The sequence below is a fragment of the Dermacentor variabilis genome, chromosome 3 (genome assembly GCF_050947875.1).
Source record: "Dermacentor variabilis isolate Ectoservices chromosome 3, ASM5094787v1, whole genome shotgun sequence".
In the NCBI taxonomy this organism is placed as follows: domain Eukaryota; kingdom Metazoa; phylum Arthropoda; class Arachnida; order Ixodida; family Ixodidae; genus Dermacentor; species Dermacentor variabilis.
The window spans coordinates 55,974,063-55,994,622 of record NC_134570.1 but is presented as its reverse complement, the minus strand read 5'-3'; the positions used below and the strand labels follow the sequence as shown (position 1 = coordinate 55,994,622).

The 20,560-nt window shown below is 43.4% G+C and overlaps 2 protein-coding genes across 2 annotated transcripts in view; one reads left to right on the top strand and one right to left on the bottom strand.

The window, feature by feature from the left end:
- Positions 1-604: 604 nt before the first annotated feature.
- On the bottom strand, positions 605-13,983 carry Pex14 (peroxisomal biogenesis factor 14). The gene is made up of 9 exons (XM_075685203.1): positions 13,645-13,983; positions 13,477-13,554; positions 13,299-13,383; positions 12,747-12,887; positions 9,199-9,287; positions 6,855-7,028; positions 4,319-4,404; positions 2,525-2,633; positions 605-755 (listed from the first exon to the last, which is right to left on the bottom strand). The coding sequence occupies exons 1-9, from the start codon at positions 13,705-13,707 to the stop codon at positions 648-650; spliced, it is 933 nt and encodes a 310-aa protein (XP_075541318.1). The 5' UTR covers positions 13,708-13,983; the 3' UTR covers positions 605-647.
- A 199-nt stretch (positions 13,984-14,182) lies between these two features.
- The window catches only part of Drep2 (DNA fragmentation factor-related protein 2), a 31,962-nt gene continuing 25,584 nt past the window's right edge, over positions 14,183-20,560 (top strand). The window contains exons 1-2 of the mRNA XM_075685202.1: positions 14,183-14,386; positions 14,988-15,081. Coding sequence (XP_075541317.1) covers positions 14,375-14,386; positions 14,988-15,081 — 106 coding nt within the window. The 5' untranslated portion in view covers positions 14,183-14,374. The remainder of the gene's footprint in view (positions 14,387-14,987; positions 15,082-20,560) is intronic.

Sequence of the window (20,560 nt, the reverse complement as noted above, 5' to 3'; positions counted from 1 at the left end):
ACTTGTGTTTCTTTGACAGGAGAGAGAAATATTTTCGTTACTATTATCGCATGCAGTAAGTGACATTGTGCATCTATCTAAACAACTTTAAAGCATGCTCCTGAGCTTAACAGTGAGTCATTACTACTCAAATACAGGTCATTTTTCATCAGTATACTTGACTTGTAGAAATGGAAGCTCACTTTGACTATATCCAAAACAGCTTTCAGTCAAGATGGCAGAATGTACTGCAAAGGAGACCCATCATCCGTGAACACAACTGGCCAAATTCAACCATTTGTTAATATATGAAAAAAAAAAGGTTGATCCAATGATTCCATGTGAGGTGGCCAAGCAAGCTAAGCCCATGACTTTTATGCATTTTCATTTTTATGCACATACAAATTTTTCGAAGGTGTGCACACTAATCCACCATGTTTTCTTTTTTTTAAATCATACCTTGAAAACCAACTGGTGATTCATCATTACACAACACAGAACAGCAACTATTTTGAAACATGCTGCCAGTTTATTTTTTGCCAAGAGGTATATGTATATATCGACCTATTTATACCATATAACGATTGAGATAGTCAATACACGATTCATGTAGTAAAATGCATAGTCAGACGCACATAGTTACATTTTATAGCGTAAAAACAAGATCATCAAGCCAAGCCACTTGGCCTATTATGCAACATCTCTTCCTTTCTTGATTCCACGGGCTCCTTTGTGCTTTTTGAATCCTGCTCTTCGCTCTCTTCAGGTTCGCTTGACTGGAAATGAGAGAGGTTTGTTCTTACTTTTTTCCAGAAGACAAATGATAAGACAGGAAAACAATGTTCTATACATAAATAATACTTCCATACATTAATTGCACACAGTCAATTGTGCCAGCTTTTCATTCCACAGAATATATGCATATAGTATCCAGGGGTTTTTGCAAGCCTAATGTGGACACCTTGCATTGTTCACATTTGGCACAGAAACACAGGAAAACCAAAGAAACTTTTCTTTCATGTAAAATGGTCTGCTACAGATTCAGAATCAAGCTCATAAATGCAACGGTATGTTGCAATATACATAATGATATGCTACAGGAGGGCCCAAAACCAGTCAATTTGAGAGAGAGAGGTTTAATGATACGAAATGCAGACAGGTCGGCCTGAGGTATATTCCTCTAGCCAACTACTGGGCGTTGGGGGAAGGGGAAGAGGGAAAGAAAGAGGGAAGAAAGAGGCGCATGATGGATAATGATGACGAGAGAAGGAAGATGTAGAACATATGGCAAGCAATTTGGGATGCTCAAAGTCTACAGTCCAGGCCCGTACTTGTAAGGAGCATACTTAAGATGCAAAGAGCCATTGTAATGCAACGTAAAATAAGCAAACATGCTATTAGTTGAAGAGTTGATTAATATAAACAATATGAGCTGAAGACAACAGAGCGCAATAAGTACCCAAAAACATGCAATACTATACAGACGCACAGTAAGAATTATAGGCACTATGTACAAGAAACTATAGCAGCAAAAATGTACAGTAGACTCCCATTATTTGGTTCTGGTTAATTCGATCCGGACTTCCCGGCCAGCGCCCATGCATATTTATGGACCCCAAAGTTTCATTATTTTGATCCTAAAAGTGGCCTTCACCAAATAATTTGAACTTGAGCAGCCCAAATGCACGTGCCCGACCTTTATCATTACACCAACAGCAACCCCTTTACTAGCAGCGTCTGTCTCGGTAGCGCCTGTCGGTGACCATGAATTCACTGAACACAGGTCATGTCCTATCAAAAACATCTATTTTCAGCCAGCCCCAGGAAGATTTTCAAACAATAACGGTAGCTTGCGATGTCTGATTACGGTATTTAGCCGATTCTAATCCGTGCCTCTTTTTTCCCCCAGAAAATTGAGCTGAAATCCATGTTCGCAATGTTTGCATGCTTTGCTGCACAGCATGCCTATACTGCAGCAAAGCTGACTATAAAGAAAATGTGCAGCAAACCTGACTGTACCATACTGGCCTCCACAATGCAACACATACAGGTAGTAGACCATTGCTCGTTTTTCTTGCTAAAGTATTGGGTGCGCGTTAGATTTCTACTTTGATGAGGAGCTTAAATGTTATCTCTACATTATTTTTCTAATTTGCACGCATAGAAGGCGGACACATGTTTGATTTGGGGGTGTGTTAGAATCGGGCGAATAGTACCAAGTGAATCAGCAGTGTGTTTTGACATATTTCCTATATCTTGTTTAAATCGACCCGCCGGATAATCCAATCAATTTCATCAGTTCCGTTGGGGTCGAATTAAGGAAATTCAACTGTATAAGCACATTTTAAAAGTACATGCAATATAAAGCCTAAGTAACAATTTTTATTCATACAACAGTACAATGAATGGAAGACAAATTACTGAGAAGAAAAAGGAACAGAACTACAGAACTAATGCAATTTTAAGAATGCACACGAGCTTATGATACCGATCAGCTTGTCACTATTGCCCACAATTTAAATACTGTCGCCATGCGGTCACTCACCTCAGAAGCAGTGCCGTTTTCTTTCCCGTCATCGCCATTGCTTGAGAGTTGCCACGTGGGAATGCTAGGTGCAGGCGGAGTCAATTTCGGTGCGCTCGGAAATTGATTCCTGTAAAGTAAACAGCACGGAGAGGAAAAAAAACTCCTCAAGAGTGGCTTCCCTGCACAACGCACAAATCGGCAACAGCAGACTTCTTCTAAACGAACATTATAGAGACATTAGAGGTCACTTCAGATTAGTAGTGCATTATCTCCAAACATTTACCTCCATTTCTGTGGTGGCAATCTGTTGATTATTAACAAAGGAAGTCAAACTTCCTTTGAAGACATTCACGTCCATACTGCAGTGCAGCACTTAGTAGCGTCAGCATGGTCTCGCTCATTGCACCGCATATTCATGTTTCTGGATCATTCTTACGCAGAGAGAGCTATCGAAAGTTGCCGAGCCGGATGGCAGTTCACTTTCGAAAGCAACGTAATCCACCTCCATTCAGAACAGTCACTCAGGCTTGACAAGATTTTTAATAATTGTTAACTATTTACACAAGCTGAGAAAAGGACACACAGGGTGGAACAAAGAGAAAGTCGAAGTGCAGAACTTTCTTCCTGTTCCTTCTTGTACATTTTCCTTTTCCCATTCTGTGCAATAAGCTAACCGTTAAAATGAAGCAACTTGCCCCTTGAGACGTTCTACTAGACAAGATTCTGCCAAAGTCCATATTACGAGGAGCCACTGCAGGAATGCAAAGGTGTCTTCACCACAGGACTCTTGTTTTCGCATCCTTTCAAGAACTGGCAAGCCTCCATGCATGATAAGATTGATCTATCTGTAATTCTGGCAGTGTTATCTTCCAATCCAGCTTTACCAAATATTTCTTGATGATGTCCCCCTAGCTTGCCTGTAGGAGAGCTTGCAAACACAGAAGCTCTGGCATCATGCTATGCATAAAGTGCCTAAGTAGCATGACAGAGGGCATTTAGGATAGAACATTCAGAGGAACTTCTGCTTCGCCAGGTGTCGCGAATGCTCCTGCCAACTAAAGCAGCCATAAGCGTATCAAGCAATTGCGTCATTTGCTGGCTCAAAAGGCAACTGCCCCACCACCTCAATTGGCACAACACCAAGCAGATAATGCAAGTTGCAAGCCTGCATACTGTGCCGTCACATGGTACCCCACCGTGAATGGGAGCAAGCAATGCAAAGCGATGAGATGTGAAACGACACAAAGCTGGCGCAAGCACTGACCTTTGTTGGTGCTTGTGCCAGCTTTGTATCGGTTTGCCCTCGCCCCTCTTCTCTCTACCCTTTCCCACTTTCCTACAAAGCCATCCCTTCCTAAATAAAATTTATTCATTCTTTCATGTCTCTTTTTGCTTTTCAGCCTAAGAAGCATATCTTCCCAATGCAAGTAACCAGCCACTCTATGCTGCACCAAAACCTTCTCTGGGCCTTTCCCCAAACATGAACCTGTTATTTCCATCTCCTTCTGCATTGCAATGCACCCAGGTTTCCCTCAGCGCAGGTTCCTTATGAAGTAGTGCCCAAGTGTGTGGTGTGTTGATCCTGTGAGCATTCAAAAGCTGCACTGCTCTCCTTAAGGCATGCAACACCACGAGCAACATGTCACGCGACATATCACAGAATTACACGCAGCACAAGATTTGAGTTCCAGACTCGTTTTAGCACAAACCATCTGCCACCAGCAAAGTACAGCACAGAGCCCTGTCCCAAAAGCTCCATCTGTCACCAGTCAGTAAGCCCCTCAATGCATGCTTGCTGCCTTCAGCACCCACCTGCTCAGAAGCAAAGCCTTGACCGACAAGACCTCGGATTTGAGCTCAGAGATGGTGCGGTCCTGTTTCGCAGAGTCCAGGGCCTCCTGAGATAATTGTGGGGCAGCGTCTTATTCGCAGTGAACTTGGAACCACTCATACAGTCTAGTGTACTGCCAGCATCGAAGGCTTAATAGTGGAGCAACCACCTAATGACATGGGCATGATTGGCACAATGGCTGGGAGTGACCTTGAGACTAAATATTCTGGGAAAGAAACCTCGCCTTATATTCAAATAAATACGGTACTATGAATAAAGCACATTATTAAAGTGAATAGGAAGGTAGATGGCCGAGTGTTGGCTCTCACCTTGTCACGTAGTGGCTTTACCTACCGTAAAAACCGGAATATAAGGCGAACTTTTTTCAAAAAACCATTGCGAGAAGTCGACCCTCGTTTTATATACCGGACATTGGCGGAAAAACTACGGAAGTCTTGCAACAATGGGCGGATGAAGTAAAGAGCCGCCATCGCCATCAGCAGTAGCGCGGCATGGCGACATTGTGGCAATAGCAATTTGCGTTTACATTGTCACAAACTTATATTGGTTAAAGGCTGCTTTTTCACATTTTGTTTCAAAATGAGCGGAAGTAGACTGCAATTCACCATCGCCTTCAAGAAAAAGGCAATTGAGTGCACGGAAGCCCACGGCAACCTCGCAGCACAGCACAAATTTGGAGTATCCGAAAAGAGCATTCGGTACTGGCGGAGGCAGAAGCAGCAAACCAACAGAAAACGTCATTCCGTGGGCGGACCGCAGAAGTGGAATACAAGGTTGCGGAGTTTGTCCGAGAGCTGCGTGTAAGATCGCGCACGCCTCTGGACTGGGCAGCGAGAAGCACTCGTCATCCGACTCTAGTTCGGACGACTCTGATGAAAGGCGTTGCTCCGATTCGGAGTAGCGCTTGCGCACTTCGTGCCCTTCTGTGTACTGTACACCCGGCCAATTTTTAACAGTATCGCGCGACCATCGACCCGCATGTTTGTCAGCACCTTATCATCACGGCACAGAGCGGAGAAATAGCAAAAGTAAGCGCACGTGTACACATGCGCGTATCTCGTTTGTTTCACCGCTCAGCACCATTAATAAGGTGCTGACAATCACGCAGGTCGATGGTCGCGCGATACTGTTAAAAATTGGCCGAGTGCGCATGCGAGCAGCATTTAAATAAATACTGTCACTATTGTGCATGAGTCGCATTTATTTCAAGGTAAGGGTGTCTTACGGTACTTTTGCCATTGAAAAAGATTTTTTTCATTTTTAGAATTCCTTAGTTGAGGGATTGACCTATATTCCGGTCCAACCTATAGTCCGGTTTTTACGGTAGTATTTCATTGTTCTTCAGAACGTTTTACATTGGGTACCATATTTTTCAAGTAGGTGAATGCATGCTAGCCTAATATGCCACCTGTATATTTGTCACCCACAGTCTAATGTCTCCGCCTCGGCAAGCCATGTGCCGCAATCATGGACTGCGTGGACAACCAGGAGCGGTGCAGGCACACAGAGACAGGCACTCGCGCAAACGTGTCTTCGAGTGTACCAGCAAAAAGGATAATGTACGCTTAGTAGGCTACATGCTGTAGACAATCGCATGGAATGATCGGCACCGTGCGGCAGCAGGTAACCACGTTTCAAAGAGCCGCTTCCATTCCTCACTTAGTAGATTGTTGTACAAACACACATACACACAGGGAAAGCTCAACAAGTCGATACATCGTCTACTCTGCTGCCGTGCTCCCCTATCCAAGTTTTGAAATGCTGCTTGATATTGCCTGTTGTTATAGCACCACTTTCGAAAGGGGGGATGACTTCCTTACTCCGCATACTTTAATGAACATTTATTTACTGTGCCGTTGCAGTTATTTCTCTGTTAGCAGCAGTGCCTGTAAAAAGACACAAATTCAAAGTTGGCCATTAGTGTGTACTTATGATATGTTGCCACCACGTACGCATGAACAAGGTTCCACTGTGCACTGCAGACAAGCAGCATTTCACCACTGGAATGGAATTCAGGGTGTGACAGAATCTCGTCGGGTTGGGATAGAGCATGGTGAAATAAAACGAAACGAAATCAAATGAAATAAAACAAAAGATTTAGTAAGGTTAGTGTTTCGGCTCAGACATGGGCGCTGAAACGTTAACCTTGTGGTAGGTGTCTCGTTTTCATTTCCCCACCAATGGTATGCTAACTGTGCATCATGGATACGCAACTCGCCCTGCATAGTCCGAGCAAGACAAGGATTGCTGATAGTACTCTTGAAGCATTTTTCACTGTCGGCACCACCACGTTTAAAGCTTTTCCACATTAACTTTCATGTTAACACTAATACCACAAAGTTCTGATGAAGAAAGTTAAATGGCAAGCCCGCCTTGCCAACAACAGACACCAGGCTGCAACCAAGGCCTAGGAAAGGAAGTTTTACATTCATGCCACCTAGAGTCAATTATTCATTTTTGCTAAACAGAATGGCTCCCCCCCCCCTCTATACTCACAGCTGGCTTTTGGAGCTTCCTGTCTTGAGCAACAGCCAACTCAAGAGACGCAACCGCCTCCCTCAGTTGCTGGATGGCTTGAGTGAGGGCACTGATTTGCTCCTGGACTTGGGACAGCCGGTCTGGCTTGGACTTTGGACCATCCCAGCCTCTCAGGTACGGCTCCATATACCGCTGCAGCAGGTAAGTGGCACAACGGCAAGTGCCTTTTCTGACAACTCCGCATTTTCCGCAGCATGCGCATAACGTGATAAAAAATGATGGCAGCGACATGGTGCCGTTTATAATCACCAAAATGGATTTCCAGGCATGGGCAAGCAATGCAATAATGAAATTAAAATGCCCTAAAATTACAACAGGTGTCAAGTGAATGGCTCTCAAAGCATGTTCACAGTAAAACCCAGCTGTAGAAGAAAGACTGCGACGCTGTTGTTGACCAAACTGTGCACAATTGTGTCGCTCATTGAAAGAAAGCTGACAACTTATCCATCAAATAAACGCTCAGTTCAGTATTTAAAAATTCCATCTCCATTTCCTCGGTGCGAAAACTGGTTGATAATTAGTAGAGAAAGCAAAACTGCGTAACTGATGACATCAGCAATATGTCACAGATTTCAAGTTTATTTAAGCCTCAGTTCTTCCCATGCAGAGGCAACCAACAAAAAGCATCTAGGTCGGCAACTTTCCTTGCTTTCTAATATGGCATAGTTTCTTCTTAAATGGCAAACGAGTAACACTTTTCTTTTTGCTGATACATACTATCTTAATTGCATTTCGTTTTTTCACCTTACAAAAGCTTTGTTCTTGGTAAAAATGGTCCTCTGGACATTTTGTAACACCGATCTGTTAATTCAGCATGACACTCTCTCTGCATACTACTGAAAGCACATCATAAAGAATGTGATTTAGGCACCTGCACAGGCTGCACACCTCCCTCCATGGCTTTAATATTTTTTCACAGAGAAGCTGTATATGACTATAATCCCGGAATTTCTTTGTCTCTGCATCAAAAAACTCAGCCAATCACAGCGTGAGGCGGGCACCTCATGCACCACTGGGTTCCCTGCAGCACCACCAGATGGCACATGCATCTGCGGTAGCAACGGATTTCATTTGTGTTCTGATAGCACTATGGAAAGGCCACACATAGGATTCCTGAAGAGCAGCGTGAACACAATGAGCGGTGATGGGAACAGTAATGTCAATATGCACAATGGTGCCGTGCTCTGGCTAGGCAGGACGCATCGGTTCCTGCCCAAAGCAAGAAATGCACAGTTAGGACACCTGAAGAGCAGTGCGAATGCGATAAGTGATGAAAGAAACAGCAACGTCAATATGCACAACGACGTCGTGCTAGGCTCGGCAGGACCCAGTTCAAGGCTACATCACATTGCTCTAATCGGATCAAGTAATACCACAGCTTCGCTGGCCAACTACCTTCACAGCATGGATTGGAGCCAATTATTTTATAGCGCCAGATACATTCTAAATTGTGTTCTTAACCAGTATGATACTATAAATTCAACTAGCAACAGAGAGTTCTTGAAAATGATTTCAAGGTTTTCTAATGAGTGCCAATAAACCTTCCATATTGTATAAGACACAGCTATTTACAATCACGAAAGTAGCATGAATTGATTAGTATCAAAACTGCTTTCAAAAACAGTAATTGCAGAAACCTCTACCAGAAAACCTTTAATACTTTGTCTCGATAATTCCGTGCAGCACTGTGGAACCTACGGGTGACTTGACCACTCATGAGTGAAAAAGAAGTTATAAAATAAATAAATAAATAAATAAATAAATAAATAAATAAATAAATAATAATAATAATAATAATAATAATAATAATAATAAATCAATTGTTTTAAATTCTAAAACCACAATCTTATTATGAGGCACGCTGTAGTGGGACACTCCAAATTTTGACCACCTGAGGTTAACGCGCTCCTAAATCTAGGAACACGAGCACTTTTGCATTCTGCATCCACTGAAAAACAGCCACAGCAGCCAGATTTGGAGAGCAAGCACATCTAAAGACATTTTGAGCTTTGTTACTATCCTATGCTTTGTTGCCCATGCAAGTATCTGCATTTGCCGACCCCTCAGACTTGGCCCTACTGCTCAGAACTATGGAGACAAAGTGTAGCACCACTATGCCCATTTTTTGCTGCAACTTCCACTTAAGGGGGACTGGCACATGCACTGAGCATTGCTACTAATGCAAAGAAAAAATAACGGAACCAAGACTACCTTCAAGGACAAAGTACACCAACTTACATGGCCACTGTACAAGCACAAACTAGGAATAAAAAGGAAAAACCTTCAAAATAGGTTTGGTTACCTTGTACATGTAGTAAGCGCCATAGCAGGCAACCCCAACTATCACCATCGATGAAGAGAAGTGGCTCAGTTGGGACCATATTGAGTATTCTGAAATCAGAAGCAACAACAGTTACATCAGGTATGCGTCATGTGCAAATGTATGAATGTATTGCATTTTTCACTAAACAGGCAGCAACAGCGGTCCAGATGTGCCCATTGTTGTAGTTTCACCTCAATAGGACAACAACACGCTCAGTGAAATTGAGCACAAAGCTGTGAAACTTTCTTCGGCACAGACATATGAAGGTGTTCCAAATGCAAGTGCTTGCTACAGGACATCGCCACAGCTATGCAGCTTGCGACTATACGTCACTGTTACAATTTTCGAAAATTCTAGAAAACTATGAAATTATAACACAGAAAACAAGAAAGATACCTAAGCGAACATAGCTATGTGTAGCTGCAGTTAATTCAGCCAATATTATGGCTGTCCATGCAGAAATAGTATAACACAGACAGACTAAAACAGAAAATTAGGCATGTTCCGAACAGCCAACAGTGTCACACAAAGACCAGATATTGGTGGCAAAGACCATGTGGCGTTGCACTTGGTCTTCATCTGTATGGCACTGCTAATTATGATTGGTATAACAGTACACTATGGCCAATACGATTGCTACAGCTTCAGGAACAAAGTATAAAATGAGCCCAATATGCCAGTCATACGAGGCACTTTCAATCACAATCAAGCCCAATCCAGATCAGATTTCTCACAATTGGCTCTCTTCCTCAGTATGTGCAAAAGATCCAATTACACTCAAGAATTTCAATCCTAATCAGGCTTGATCGCGATAGAAAGTTCCCTGTGTGACACCGATATTACTATTAAAACACTAGACACACAGAAGTAACTACTATTATTGCATCACAAGCTTCCCCTATTCTGCTGTTGTTGTCCATTCGGTCTTGCTCTTTCTAATGACATGTCTACAAAGTGAGCATGAAAAAATTGCAATGAGTTGCCATTTCTAACAATTTCTCCTGCCTGTTATCTAGGACAAACAGCCAGTGCATGGTATCTGAATGAGAAAAACAAAAAGAATGGAAACTACACAACTTCCACATTTTATACCACCTTAACAGTAAGCAATCCCAGAGAATTTAACAAAATTTTCCCACTTGTTGCATGCATTACTGCAGTTATTCAAATAGTGGCCCAACCTCTTTTTCTTTTTCTAAAAAATGTTACTCGAAATGAGCTATTGACTTATCTTTGTGAACAACACTACAAAAGTACCAAGCTAATGAAATTTATCGACCATGCCAGCCACAAAGCCAGCCCATGGGGGATTACCTCCTGGTGCAGAGGAGACTCCTTTAGCAAGTCCAGTGGGCGGCCAAGACCAGTGGAGCCCCAGACTAAGGAAGCCACCCAAATCTCTTTGACCCCTTTCCCCACTACCTACTTTTAATGAAGTTTACTGCTACTACTATACAGTCTGGCTTTAAGAAATGCTGCATATCCAACACACTTGACGGCACTGAGAACAACGTAGCTGGGGTGCTGAGTATGCTTGCGAAGCATCCAACGAGGACACCTTCTCTGGCAGTTCCTACGAAGATGCAGCTTGTGGCATTGACTATCAAAATTTAGTAGCTGAGCTCACAATAAATAAAGGTGTGTCATGTTCAAACTTTTTGTTTTTTCTAAAAAAAGATATGGGTCAACCTATACTCGAACAATAATTTTTTATTTCTCGGAAAGTTCAATATATAGGGGTCAACCTATATTCATGTTCAACCTTTCTTTCAAGTAAATACAGCAGGTCATTATTAACTGCCTCCTCAAAATGACGATTCTACAGCTTCTTGACGAGCTTGTACTCATTGCAACCACTTTGGCAAGCACGCAATCAACAGTAAAAGTTCACAGACCACATTACTACATGACAAATGGTCTCTCCACAACATTTCAGATCTGTCAGCTGCCGCTGAGAGCAGCGCTAGGATGTAAATGTGTCCTCTTGTTGGTTGCCGGCGCGTCAATTTTCTTGCTCAGTACCAGGCTTTTATATTTTTCACTTCCCTACACAATGCACTCTTTAGCAGCCAAGGCGATGCACTTGTCTTGGCAGTGGTATCATTAGAACTGCTATCAGGCACGTGTCACTGTGCTGATCATTGTGTGCCACTAGGCTGGGCACTTTGCATGAAAACGAGGAAGTAGAAAGAAAGCACCACGTGACACAAAAAAATTGACACCTCAGCGAGTAACAAGAGGACACATTTCCGGCCTAGCCCTGCTCTCAATGGCAGGTGTCGCACTGCTAGGTAGCATGGAGAGACAGTTTGGCACGACCTCGCACGGTCCGTAAACTCTTGCTGTCAACTGTGCAAGTCCAATGCAAAACGCTCGCGTTTTGCCAGAGCAAGGAAACAATGACACTATGAGCTGGCAGAAAAATGCAAACAAAATGCGCACAAATGAGAACTGGAGTTTCAAGGCTAAGTGCAAGTAATAGAAACCACAATTATTAAAAAAATTTTCAGCAACTTTGTTAGTTTGCATCAAATTCTACAATTCTGATAATGACTTACTTAGGCGCGAGATCACCTAGTATATTCAATGTGATGAGCCGCCTCTGCATCTACGCAAAGAACCCCATTTACATACAAGGACAGTTTAACTAGTCAACAGCTGCATGCGTTTCTCTGAGAAAAATTAAGATTCTTACATCCCTTAAAGGGAACACAGACACGACGTTTTCGACGTTACTTTATTTTGCATGAAATGAAGATCTCAGATAGACCTTGTAGCCCTAGACAAAACAGAGCCAATCCTCGGAGCACCCTAAATAAATTGCTGTAACAGCTTTCCTATCGAGCAGTTCCACTTTTGTTTCCCAGGAGGCGCATGCGTCATGATGCATAAAACCGTCACACGGGAGCACAACATTGCGACGGACTGCCGCCATAGCTTTATGGCATTGCGCTTCTGAAGTCGAGGTTGCGGGTTCAATCTTGGCTACGGTGGTTGCATTCAGACGGGGGTAGAATGCAAAAATGCTTGTGTACCGTGCACCGGATGCAAGTCAAAGAACGCCAGGTGGTCAAAATTAATCCGGAGTCCCCCACTACAGCGTTCCTCACAATCAGATCATCGTTTTTGGCAAGTAAAACCCCAGAATTTAACTGCGAAGTTTTGACACTAGCTCCACTGCACTCGGTCTGCTGTGCTGCTACGCCAGGCACCACAACGAGCAGCAGCTGCGTGAGTCAGAGCGAGTTTCAGAACATCATGCTGCTCAGCTGCCACCATGACCACCTTTCACATCATGACACACAAGCACTTCCTGGGAAGTGAAACTGTTAGGCAGAACTGTTGCCATGGTAATATATTTAGGGCACTCTGAGGGTCACCAGTATTTTTCGTGAGGACAAGGCCTATCTAGGACCCTCACTTAAAGCAAGAAATATGAAAAGCCATAACTATCGTGTCAGTACTCCTACAAACAGTGCGCAGTCATGTTTTGCACCAAACGAAAATGGAGATAAATAATGCGTCACCTGGCTGCAGCAAACGTGGTGGCAGAGGAGGGGGCAACTGGGGTGGTGACATTGGATAAGGGAGTCCATGCTCGGCTACTGTGTTCGGATTCCCAATCCTTGCCCTTTCAATGGCCACATCGATTTCCTCAGCTGTTAGGCCTGCATGTTGTGTCAAATGTCAGGCTCTAAAGCATAAAAGATGAATTTTAAAAGCACCCTTGCAATAACACGTGCCCATCATTATGTGGGACTTCATTGTTTCTTCATGACCGAGCACTTCTTTAAGTGAAAGAAAACAGCTAGCAAGCACCAACGTGTGTATCGCCCCAACGGCCTTTAATATTATTATGTCTGAAGTCAACACGATCTTACAGTAGTTCTACAAATTAGACAAATGTGCTGCTTTGTCGAAGACTCAAATAACAGATTTCAATACTTGGGTATTTAAACACACTAAAGTATTGAAATAACATATACGGCTCTATATATGTCTGCAACAATCGATAATACGTCAGTTGTAAGCAAGCATAACCGTGTTTTCAGTCGGAGAGTAATTAAATCGCCGCGCACCTTTCTTGAGCAAGAAAGCTCGTTTCTGCGAAAGCGGGCTGCCTTGAACGCGCGGGTTTTCAAGGAAGTTCACAGCAGTAGCTATCTGCAAAAGGAGGAAAAAAGGAGCACAGTCGTCGTTCAGACGCGGCGTTTTGTAAAATGCAAACGGGGTATCCGTTCAGCGTTTGTCACTCACAAGGTTCTCCCTAGGTAATTGAAAATCCGGTGTTTTGACCGCGCTTTTGTCCTCAGCAGTGCACACTTCCGACCCATCCTGCAAACAAAACAGAAACACGACGCATCACATTTGCGTGCGAACACAAGGGCCAGAGGATGCAAAAACACGACGTGAAATGGCTCTCACAGACGGTGGGCTGTTCACAACTTCCGTGACAGGTGTGTCCGTCGACGGATCCGTATCTTCCATTTCTCTCCTCGGCGGTCCAAAATGAATCAAAAGCTTGATGCACAAATGGGTACCGCCGGACCGTTCGGCGCGTTGGGAGGACGACGGCGCAGCAAATGGCGCACTTTAGTGAGCGCACATGTTCAAAAAATCAAGCGACGACAATTCGCAAAAACCCACACCAAAGGAAGAAGTCTAATGTCGCACAGCACCACCACTCAAGTACGCGAAGAACACAAAAATAAAGCAAAAAAAAAAAGCAGCTAAAGACGCAAAGACATGCGGGAATTGGTCTGCGACCGCCGTGCCTCCTACACGGATACCATGCGGATATTCCGGACACTTGATTTTTTTTTACGCATTAAGCAAGAATCGTTTATTCCGTGCCGTAAGATTGTTTCGTGACAAAAAACATTTTTGCTTGAGCTTTCTGGGCGACGACGTTGCGGTCTGAGAGTGCAAAAAGAGAGAGAGAGAGAGAGAGAGGTGAAACAATAACAACAAAAACGAAACAAAACAGTGCAGCAGGTTCACAAAGCAAACAAGCTAAGCCAGGCGGATGGTGTGGGAGTCAAAGGGCTGTGCATCTTTTTGCTGGAATATCTCGATTCACCGCGAAATGGCGAGGGATCGGCGTGAGGCGGGCGAACCTTGCGGCTGGAATTAGCCTGCGAGCAAGTCGACTATAATGACTACAGAGGTGAGTTGACCCGGTTTCTCTCCCGTGTGGCTCAACGGGCAGACCGAAAGCGCCAGGGGCACCCATAACATAAAACCGACAGATGTCAAACGGGACCACGTTAGGCTTCGTCTGGCCAGTTTCTGGTCGAAATAGAGAAATCACGAAAGCTTATAACGCCTATCCCACGACTGGCCGAGCTAGCACGATGCAGGGATGGGCCACGCGAAGTGGTCGATGAACGCTGGGGCCGCCCGATCCCAGTTGTCCTAGTTTGCCCTCTGGAGCCCACCTCTGCTTTTGATGAACGGTGTAACCGGCGTTGCAACGTACCAAAGTTCTGACTTTTCAGGGCTTTTTGTCTCTTGGATCGCAGCTACGCTCGGGTTTAGCGATAAACGCACGTGAGCGATCTCGTCGCGAGATCTGAGGCAGCCGATAAAACAAACCCTATACCATCGTGTCCGCAGTCGTGTCGCATAGTAACGTACAGCGTGTCGACTGAATGAAATTCCTGCGGGACTTAATCATATCGCGGTGTTCCGAACGATCGAATACGGTCAGGAATTAGGTACACAATGCTAAGTTTTAACTTAGTTCTCTTTTGTGCGTTCGATTGCAGGATTTGGCAGGCAAACCGCACAAAGTGTGGAGCTGTGACAGACAAACCAGAAAGTGTGTCGTCGCATCGTCTCTGGATGAACTTCGAACAAAAGGTTGGTTTTCCAGGGTTTGCGATCACGTATAACCGCATTTATATTTCATATTGTGGTTTGTGAAGCAAATATATCTCACCCGGTACAGCATTCGAAACTAGTTTCACCTTCATCTTTTTGGCACTGCTGCTTCACAAACATTTGAAATGAATGAAGAAATCTTGCAGTATTTTTGTTGATACCGTTCAGGAGAAAGCACGAGGCAATTCGTTTTAGCATTGTTCGGATTGGTGGATGCTGCAAATTTGTATCACAAACGTAACAATTAACTTGAGAGGAAGGTTGCTTCCATTCTTAACAACACCCTCTCCCTGCGCCCCTTCTTTTCACCTGTTTTTCATGATGAATAAAAGAAAGGGCCATGTACTGACACATTAAATATGCGGAAAAGAAACAAAGCTTAAATTTTTATATATATTTTAACCACATTTGCCATTCTAAGTCATTGTGTGAAAACTTTTGTGTCCATTTCTATCATTGTAGCCATATGACTGTCCTAAATGAATTCTAGTGAAGTATAATAAGTATCATCAGTAGAGGCTCACATCTGCATTTAATGTTTGTCACCCACTTTCGAGTTATTGGCTTTAGTCATAAAAGAATCGCTCCTGAATTGACTGTCATGTATTTTTGGTCTTTGTCATAAAATCAGGCAAATACAGTTATTATTGGTATTGAGTCAGGTCAGTTTTGGCATGCGCTTTCAAGAAGATTGTGTGGTTGGCATTTACTTTAATTTTTGTATCATTTGAAGAATAGTAATCGGCCGCTACTGCTGTCTGCTTTTTGCTGACCACTAGCTGAAGCGATAACTTCACGTTCTTCTCTTTTCCCCTTTAATTTGGTGATTACATGTTGCCTTAATTCGTAAGATGCACAATAAAATGAAGTAATGGATACGCATTTGAGCCTTCGAGGTTTGTATTCGCTGCTGGGTAGTGTTTCGACATTGATTGACTAGCACTGTATGTCAAATTCAGGTGATAGGAATGATTCACCAATCATGTTGAAAAACTGGATTCTTTGGAAACATTTCAGAATTTGGGAAGAGCAGTTAAATTAAAGACAGAAATCAGCACAGTACATCGCTAATACTCATTTGATGAGAAAGGGAGGCTTCCTCCCAGAGCCATCATTTCAACTACTGGACTTCTGTCATAGGGCCTATTAGGGCTTTGCCCAATAGCTATTAAAGTGTTACATGAATTCGTCCTATCGGAAGCCGCACAGAAACGTCATTTGGCATACCTCCATAGCATTGTGTTTTGCATAAATTTAGAATCTGTATTCACATACTTTACACCGTTCAAAAAAGAAAAACATTTTGATTATTCTAGTAGGCATGACAGCATGATGTAAATTGGTACAGTATTTGTGCCCTAGTAATTGACTTTTCATGCATACTGTATGAAACCTTTTTTTGGAAGCAGAAATACATTTTGGAAGCTTTCGGAAAATTCCAATTGCTAGGAACGCTTCATAAGCAGGAATAAACATAAATGCACAAAAGGCTACAGAAAATACCAACACTCAAAATTGTTGGCTGCTCACAAATGTTTGCTCGAATACCTGTGTGAAATTTTTGTTAACGTAAAAGGTCAGGTTCTTCACACCCCATCACAAACATTCCACGACCTTCCTTGACTTTTCAACTAATTTGCTATCACGAACGAATGAAATGCGAACGGTGAAGCACGCAGCTCTCGGAACCTGCTGTGCCATCTAACTGCACTCGCAGTAAACGGCTGCAGTTAAGTAGTAGGGTTCCAGGCTTCGCATCCTGCTCACATCTTGACTATCACTCACCAAATCAGAATTTTGGTATCATGCTGGTGGAGCGCCGCAAGCCTCTGCTTTCCTGCAGTGCTTGTCGGCAGTTGGATGCGCTGTATTGCGTGAGGGGCAGAAAATGCATCTGCTGTATCTGATTCAATGATAGCACAAGACAGTACAATAGTGACTTCCGAGAAGGATATGGTAGCCACTTCCCTGAACACTGCAAAAAGTCTGTATGTGTTCCTATGTTTTCCAGCTTGATTTTTTTAAGCAAAAAAGAAATACTAAGACAGAATGTGAAGTAGTTTAAGCATATTACAGAAAATAAGCAGGGGGTGAGTGCCTCAGCTGTCTGTCATTTGGCACTGCATAAAAAAGAGTTATTTCTTGCAAGGTGTCCATAGACACTTGAATTGATCGAATGTAGGCATGGGAATTGATTGAATTGCGCAATCTTTTAGATGATGATGTGTGGCTGATGTGCAGCCTGTATAAGATAGTCAGTCAATTGAAATAAATGCTGTACTCTGTTTCAGTAGTTATATGCAGCAGAGCCAAGGCTACACTACCTGTAAATGCAGATTCTTGCATAGCAAGGTGTAGTTCCACAGTTTCAAACCCGTTGGACGACTAAATGGTCTTGACAAGGGGTCTCGTTAGCAGGCGTTTACTTGGAAGCTTCTCTGCAGGCCATAGGGTCGTTTATTGCACCATTTTGCCTCTTTCTTAAAAAAAAGATATTTATTGAGGCTCTATGATACGGAAAATAGAGTTCTCCACTTGTTAGAATGAAAACTTACAGAGACCAAAAAAATTAATGTGATGCTGCCGTACAACAGACATTATTTTCATCTAAAGGGACACTAAAGGCAAATACTATGTCGACATGAACTGTTTAATTAACATTCCATAAACCTCGCAACTCTTGTTTCGTACCAAGAAAATACTTAGTTTATGAGAAAATTGCATCTGAAGGGTCCGAGTACCTTTTTCAAAATTCAAATCTCCCGCCACCCAACCGGGAGAGTGGTGTCATTGCATACGCCATCACCACTCTTTGCTGCAGTTGGTTAGTAAAACGGCGCCCAACAGACTGCGGTACCGAGCCAAGACAGAGCTGTGGATTCGCCACTGCAGGTGCTTTTTCGTTATGTGGCTTAGAACCATTCAGGCATCTCGTGGCATCACATGGAAGTTGAATTCTCTGCTACTTGAACTTTGTGCGAATTTTGAAAGCCAGAAAAACCACCGCAGCACTACGCGGTAACGAAACTACTCAAGCGCAAAAGCAGGGGTGGTTTGGAGTCGAGCAAAAACAAAACCGTTCGACCACCTGCGTCGTTGTCAAGGGTAATTTCAATTAGTTATTTTTTCTAAGAATGAAATATAACTGGACAAGTAGCATTTTATTTCATCTTATAATATTGTACAAGGATCTTCTTTGCAACGAGTGGTTGAGCACTAGTGACAGAATATAACAGGAGTGCTTTCATCATCGGACAAGGAATGTACCGGGGGAGTCTTTAATCATGTCCTGCATTTACCTCAATTTCTTGATTATTAAGGCTCTGTTCGTGATAATGCTCACGCCTTAGAGGTTCTGGAGCACTAATCTATTACTGTAGCTTGACTTAATATCTGCCTTTAGTGTCCCTTTAAAACGTACAAACAATTAATTGATTTGACAGTGGCTAAGTTTATATGTGTTGTCAGCACAGCCACAACACCATGGAGGGCTTCCTACCGGGTAATGCTTCATCCTTTGCACAAATGATGCCCACAGACTTGCTTGTATGTATTGTTCCAAGCTACTTTTTTACGCAACGTGAACAAATAAGTTGACGGTGAACATGCTTGGAACAGTGCGGAAGGAGTGCAGTAAACATGCATTCTGGTTAAGAAACTGGTTGCACTTACGAATGTCAGTGAGCACATCATGTACAAGTGGATGTTAGTAAGCAAGTAAGTAAGCGCCACTCTGCGTCTGTCTTAGTGCCGTGGTGTTTTGAATTTTGGCTGTATTTCGTGTCTAGGGATGTGTATTTCCGAATCCAAGCCATCTTGATGTTTTTGTATCTTAGGTGTAGGTACATTCTGCGACTGTAATTTGTGTTTGCCATGAATTTGAGTCTGCCGTCATATTATAATTTGGACCTCACCTCCCTTGCCTCGCATGAGGGCCAGCTCATTTCCCCGCTTACTGCTGCATTTGCAGTGGCTATGATGCCCCCTAGCAACCAACGGCCTAGTTCTGTTTGGTGACGCTCCAGGCATTTTATGGTTTCACTGGAGTAGGCCAGCACATCGTCTGCATATGTTGTCGCTGGTGCTGCTACGCCCTTCCACAGTGTGCGCCCGACAGTGTATGGGCTGTATGAATATTTGGCCAAGTGTCAAATGCGTCCTTTGAGGTGATAAGATTTCTTTACTAATTCATTTTGATGCGGATCCAGAAAGTTTCGTTGGTCGCTGAGAGTTATGCCAAGGTATTTGTATTCCGATGTTTTTTTGACAAGGTTCCCTTGGAGGTCCGAAGAGTGCGAAATATGGCAGTGGAACTGCCGCGGGTTCCGGCGTAAAATGGGACAACTGTCGCAGCTGGTGATGACACAAAAAAGGTCACCAGCTATCATTGCATTGCAAGAAGCCGGAACAAACCCAAAATTACAGGGATACGAAACCTTCAATACCGAAGGTGAAAACTGGAAGGTCGCAACATTGGTCGACAAGAAAATCACAGCAATATGTCACAAATCCATAGAAGGAACGGACATTCCGCATATAATAACAGAAATCACATATAAAGGCACCAGAGGAAAGAGTGCCTTCATAATTAATGTCTACAGCCCGCCGAGTCAGAAAAGAGCAACGTTCGACAAACTATTTCAAGAGACAGCAAAAATGGCGAAGGGGAGACCTCTAGTGATAGTTGGGGATTTTAATGCCAGGCACTCAAGCTGGGGGTATCCAACCCAGAACAATAAAGGCAAAAATATTATGGGACAAATAGAAGCACTCGGAATGACACTTCTAACAGACCCTGCAATGCCAACAAGAACAGGGAATAGTATCTCCGCAGACACAAGTCCGGACCTAACAATAACGAAAAATTGTCCAAATGCGGAGTGGTGCAACACCCTCGAAAATCTAGGAAGTGACCATTGCATTATAAGTACCACAATCCGCACAGCTCAAATCCGCAAACAAATAGGTACAGCTAAAATAACAGACTGGCGGGCGTACAGAGAATCGCTGAAAGAACAAACCACGGACATAAATGATTTAGATAATTGGTGCGAACGCATACGAAATATAAAGCAGAAACATACCAAAACTATCACCAGGACGGACAAAACACCTGAAGTGGACCCTCACCTATTGCATCTGTGGGATGCAAGACGAAGCCTGACCAAAAGATGGAAGCGACAGAAATGCAACCGCAAACTCAAAATGAAAATCAAAGAAATAACCCAGAAGGCCGAGGAATACGCTAATCAACTCACAACGGCCAACTGGGAACGCTTCTGCGGATCACTTCATGGAACCCTAGGGACGGCAAAAACGTGGAACATCCTCAGAGGAATGATTGACCCGCTCAAAACCAGACGCGAAGGACAAAAGAACTTGGAGAGATTGCTACACTCGTACCCAGGCACAAAAGAAGAACTCCTTCAGGCAGTCCATAGAAAATGCTTCGGTAACA

Coding starts and splice junctions, on each gene's coding strand:
- Pex14 (XM_075685203.1), bottom strand. CDS start 13,707: ATGGAAGATACGGATCCGTCGACGGACACACCTGTCACGGAAGTTGTG. Junction 7,029..9,198: donor GCGCTTACTACATGTACAAG/GTAACCAAACCT, acceptor TACCTGCTGCAG/CGGTATATGGAGCCGTACCT. Junction 756..2,524: donor AAAACGGCACTGCTTCTGAG/GTGAGTGACCGC, acceptor TCTCATTTCCAG/TCAAGCGAACCTGAAGAGAG.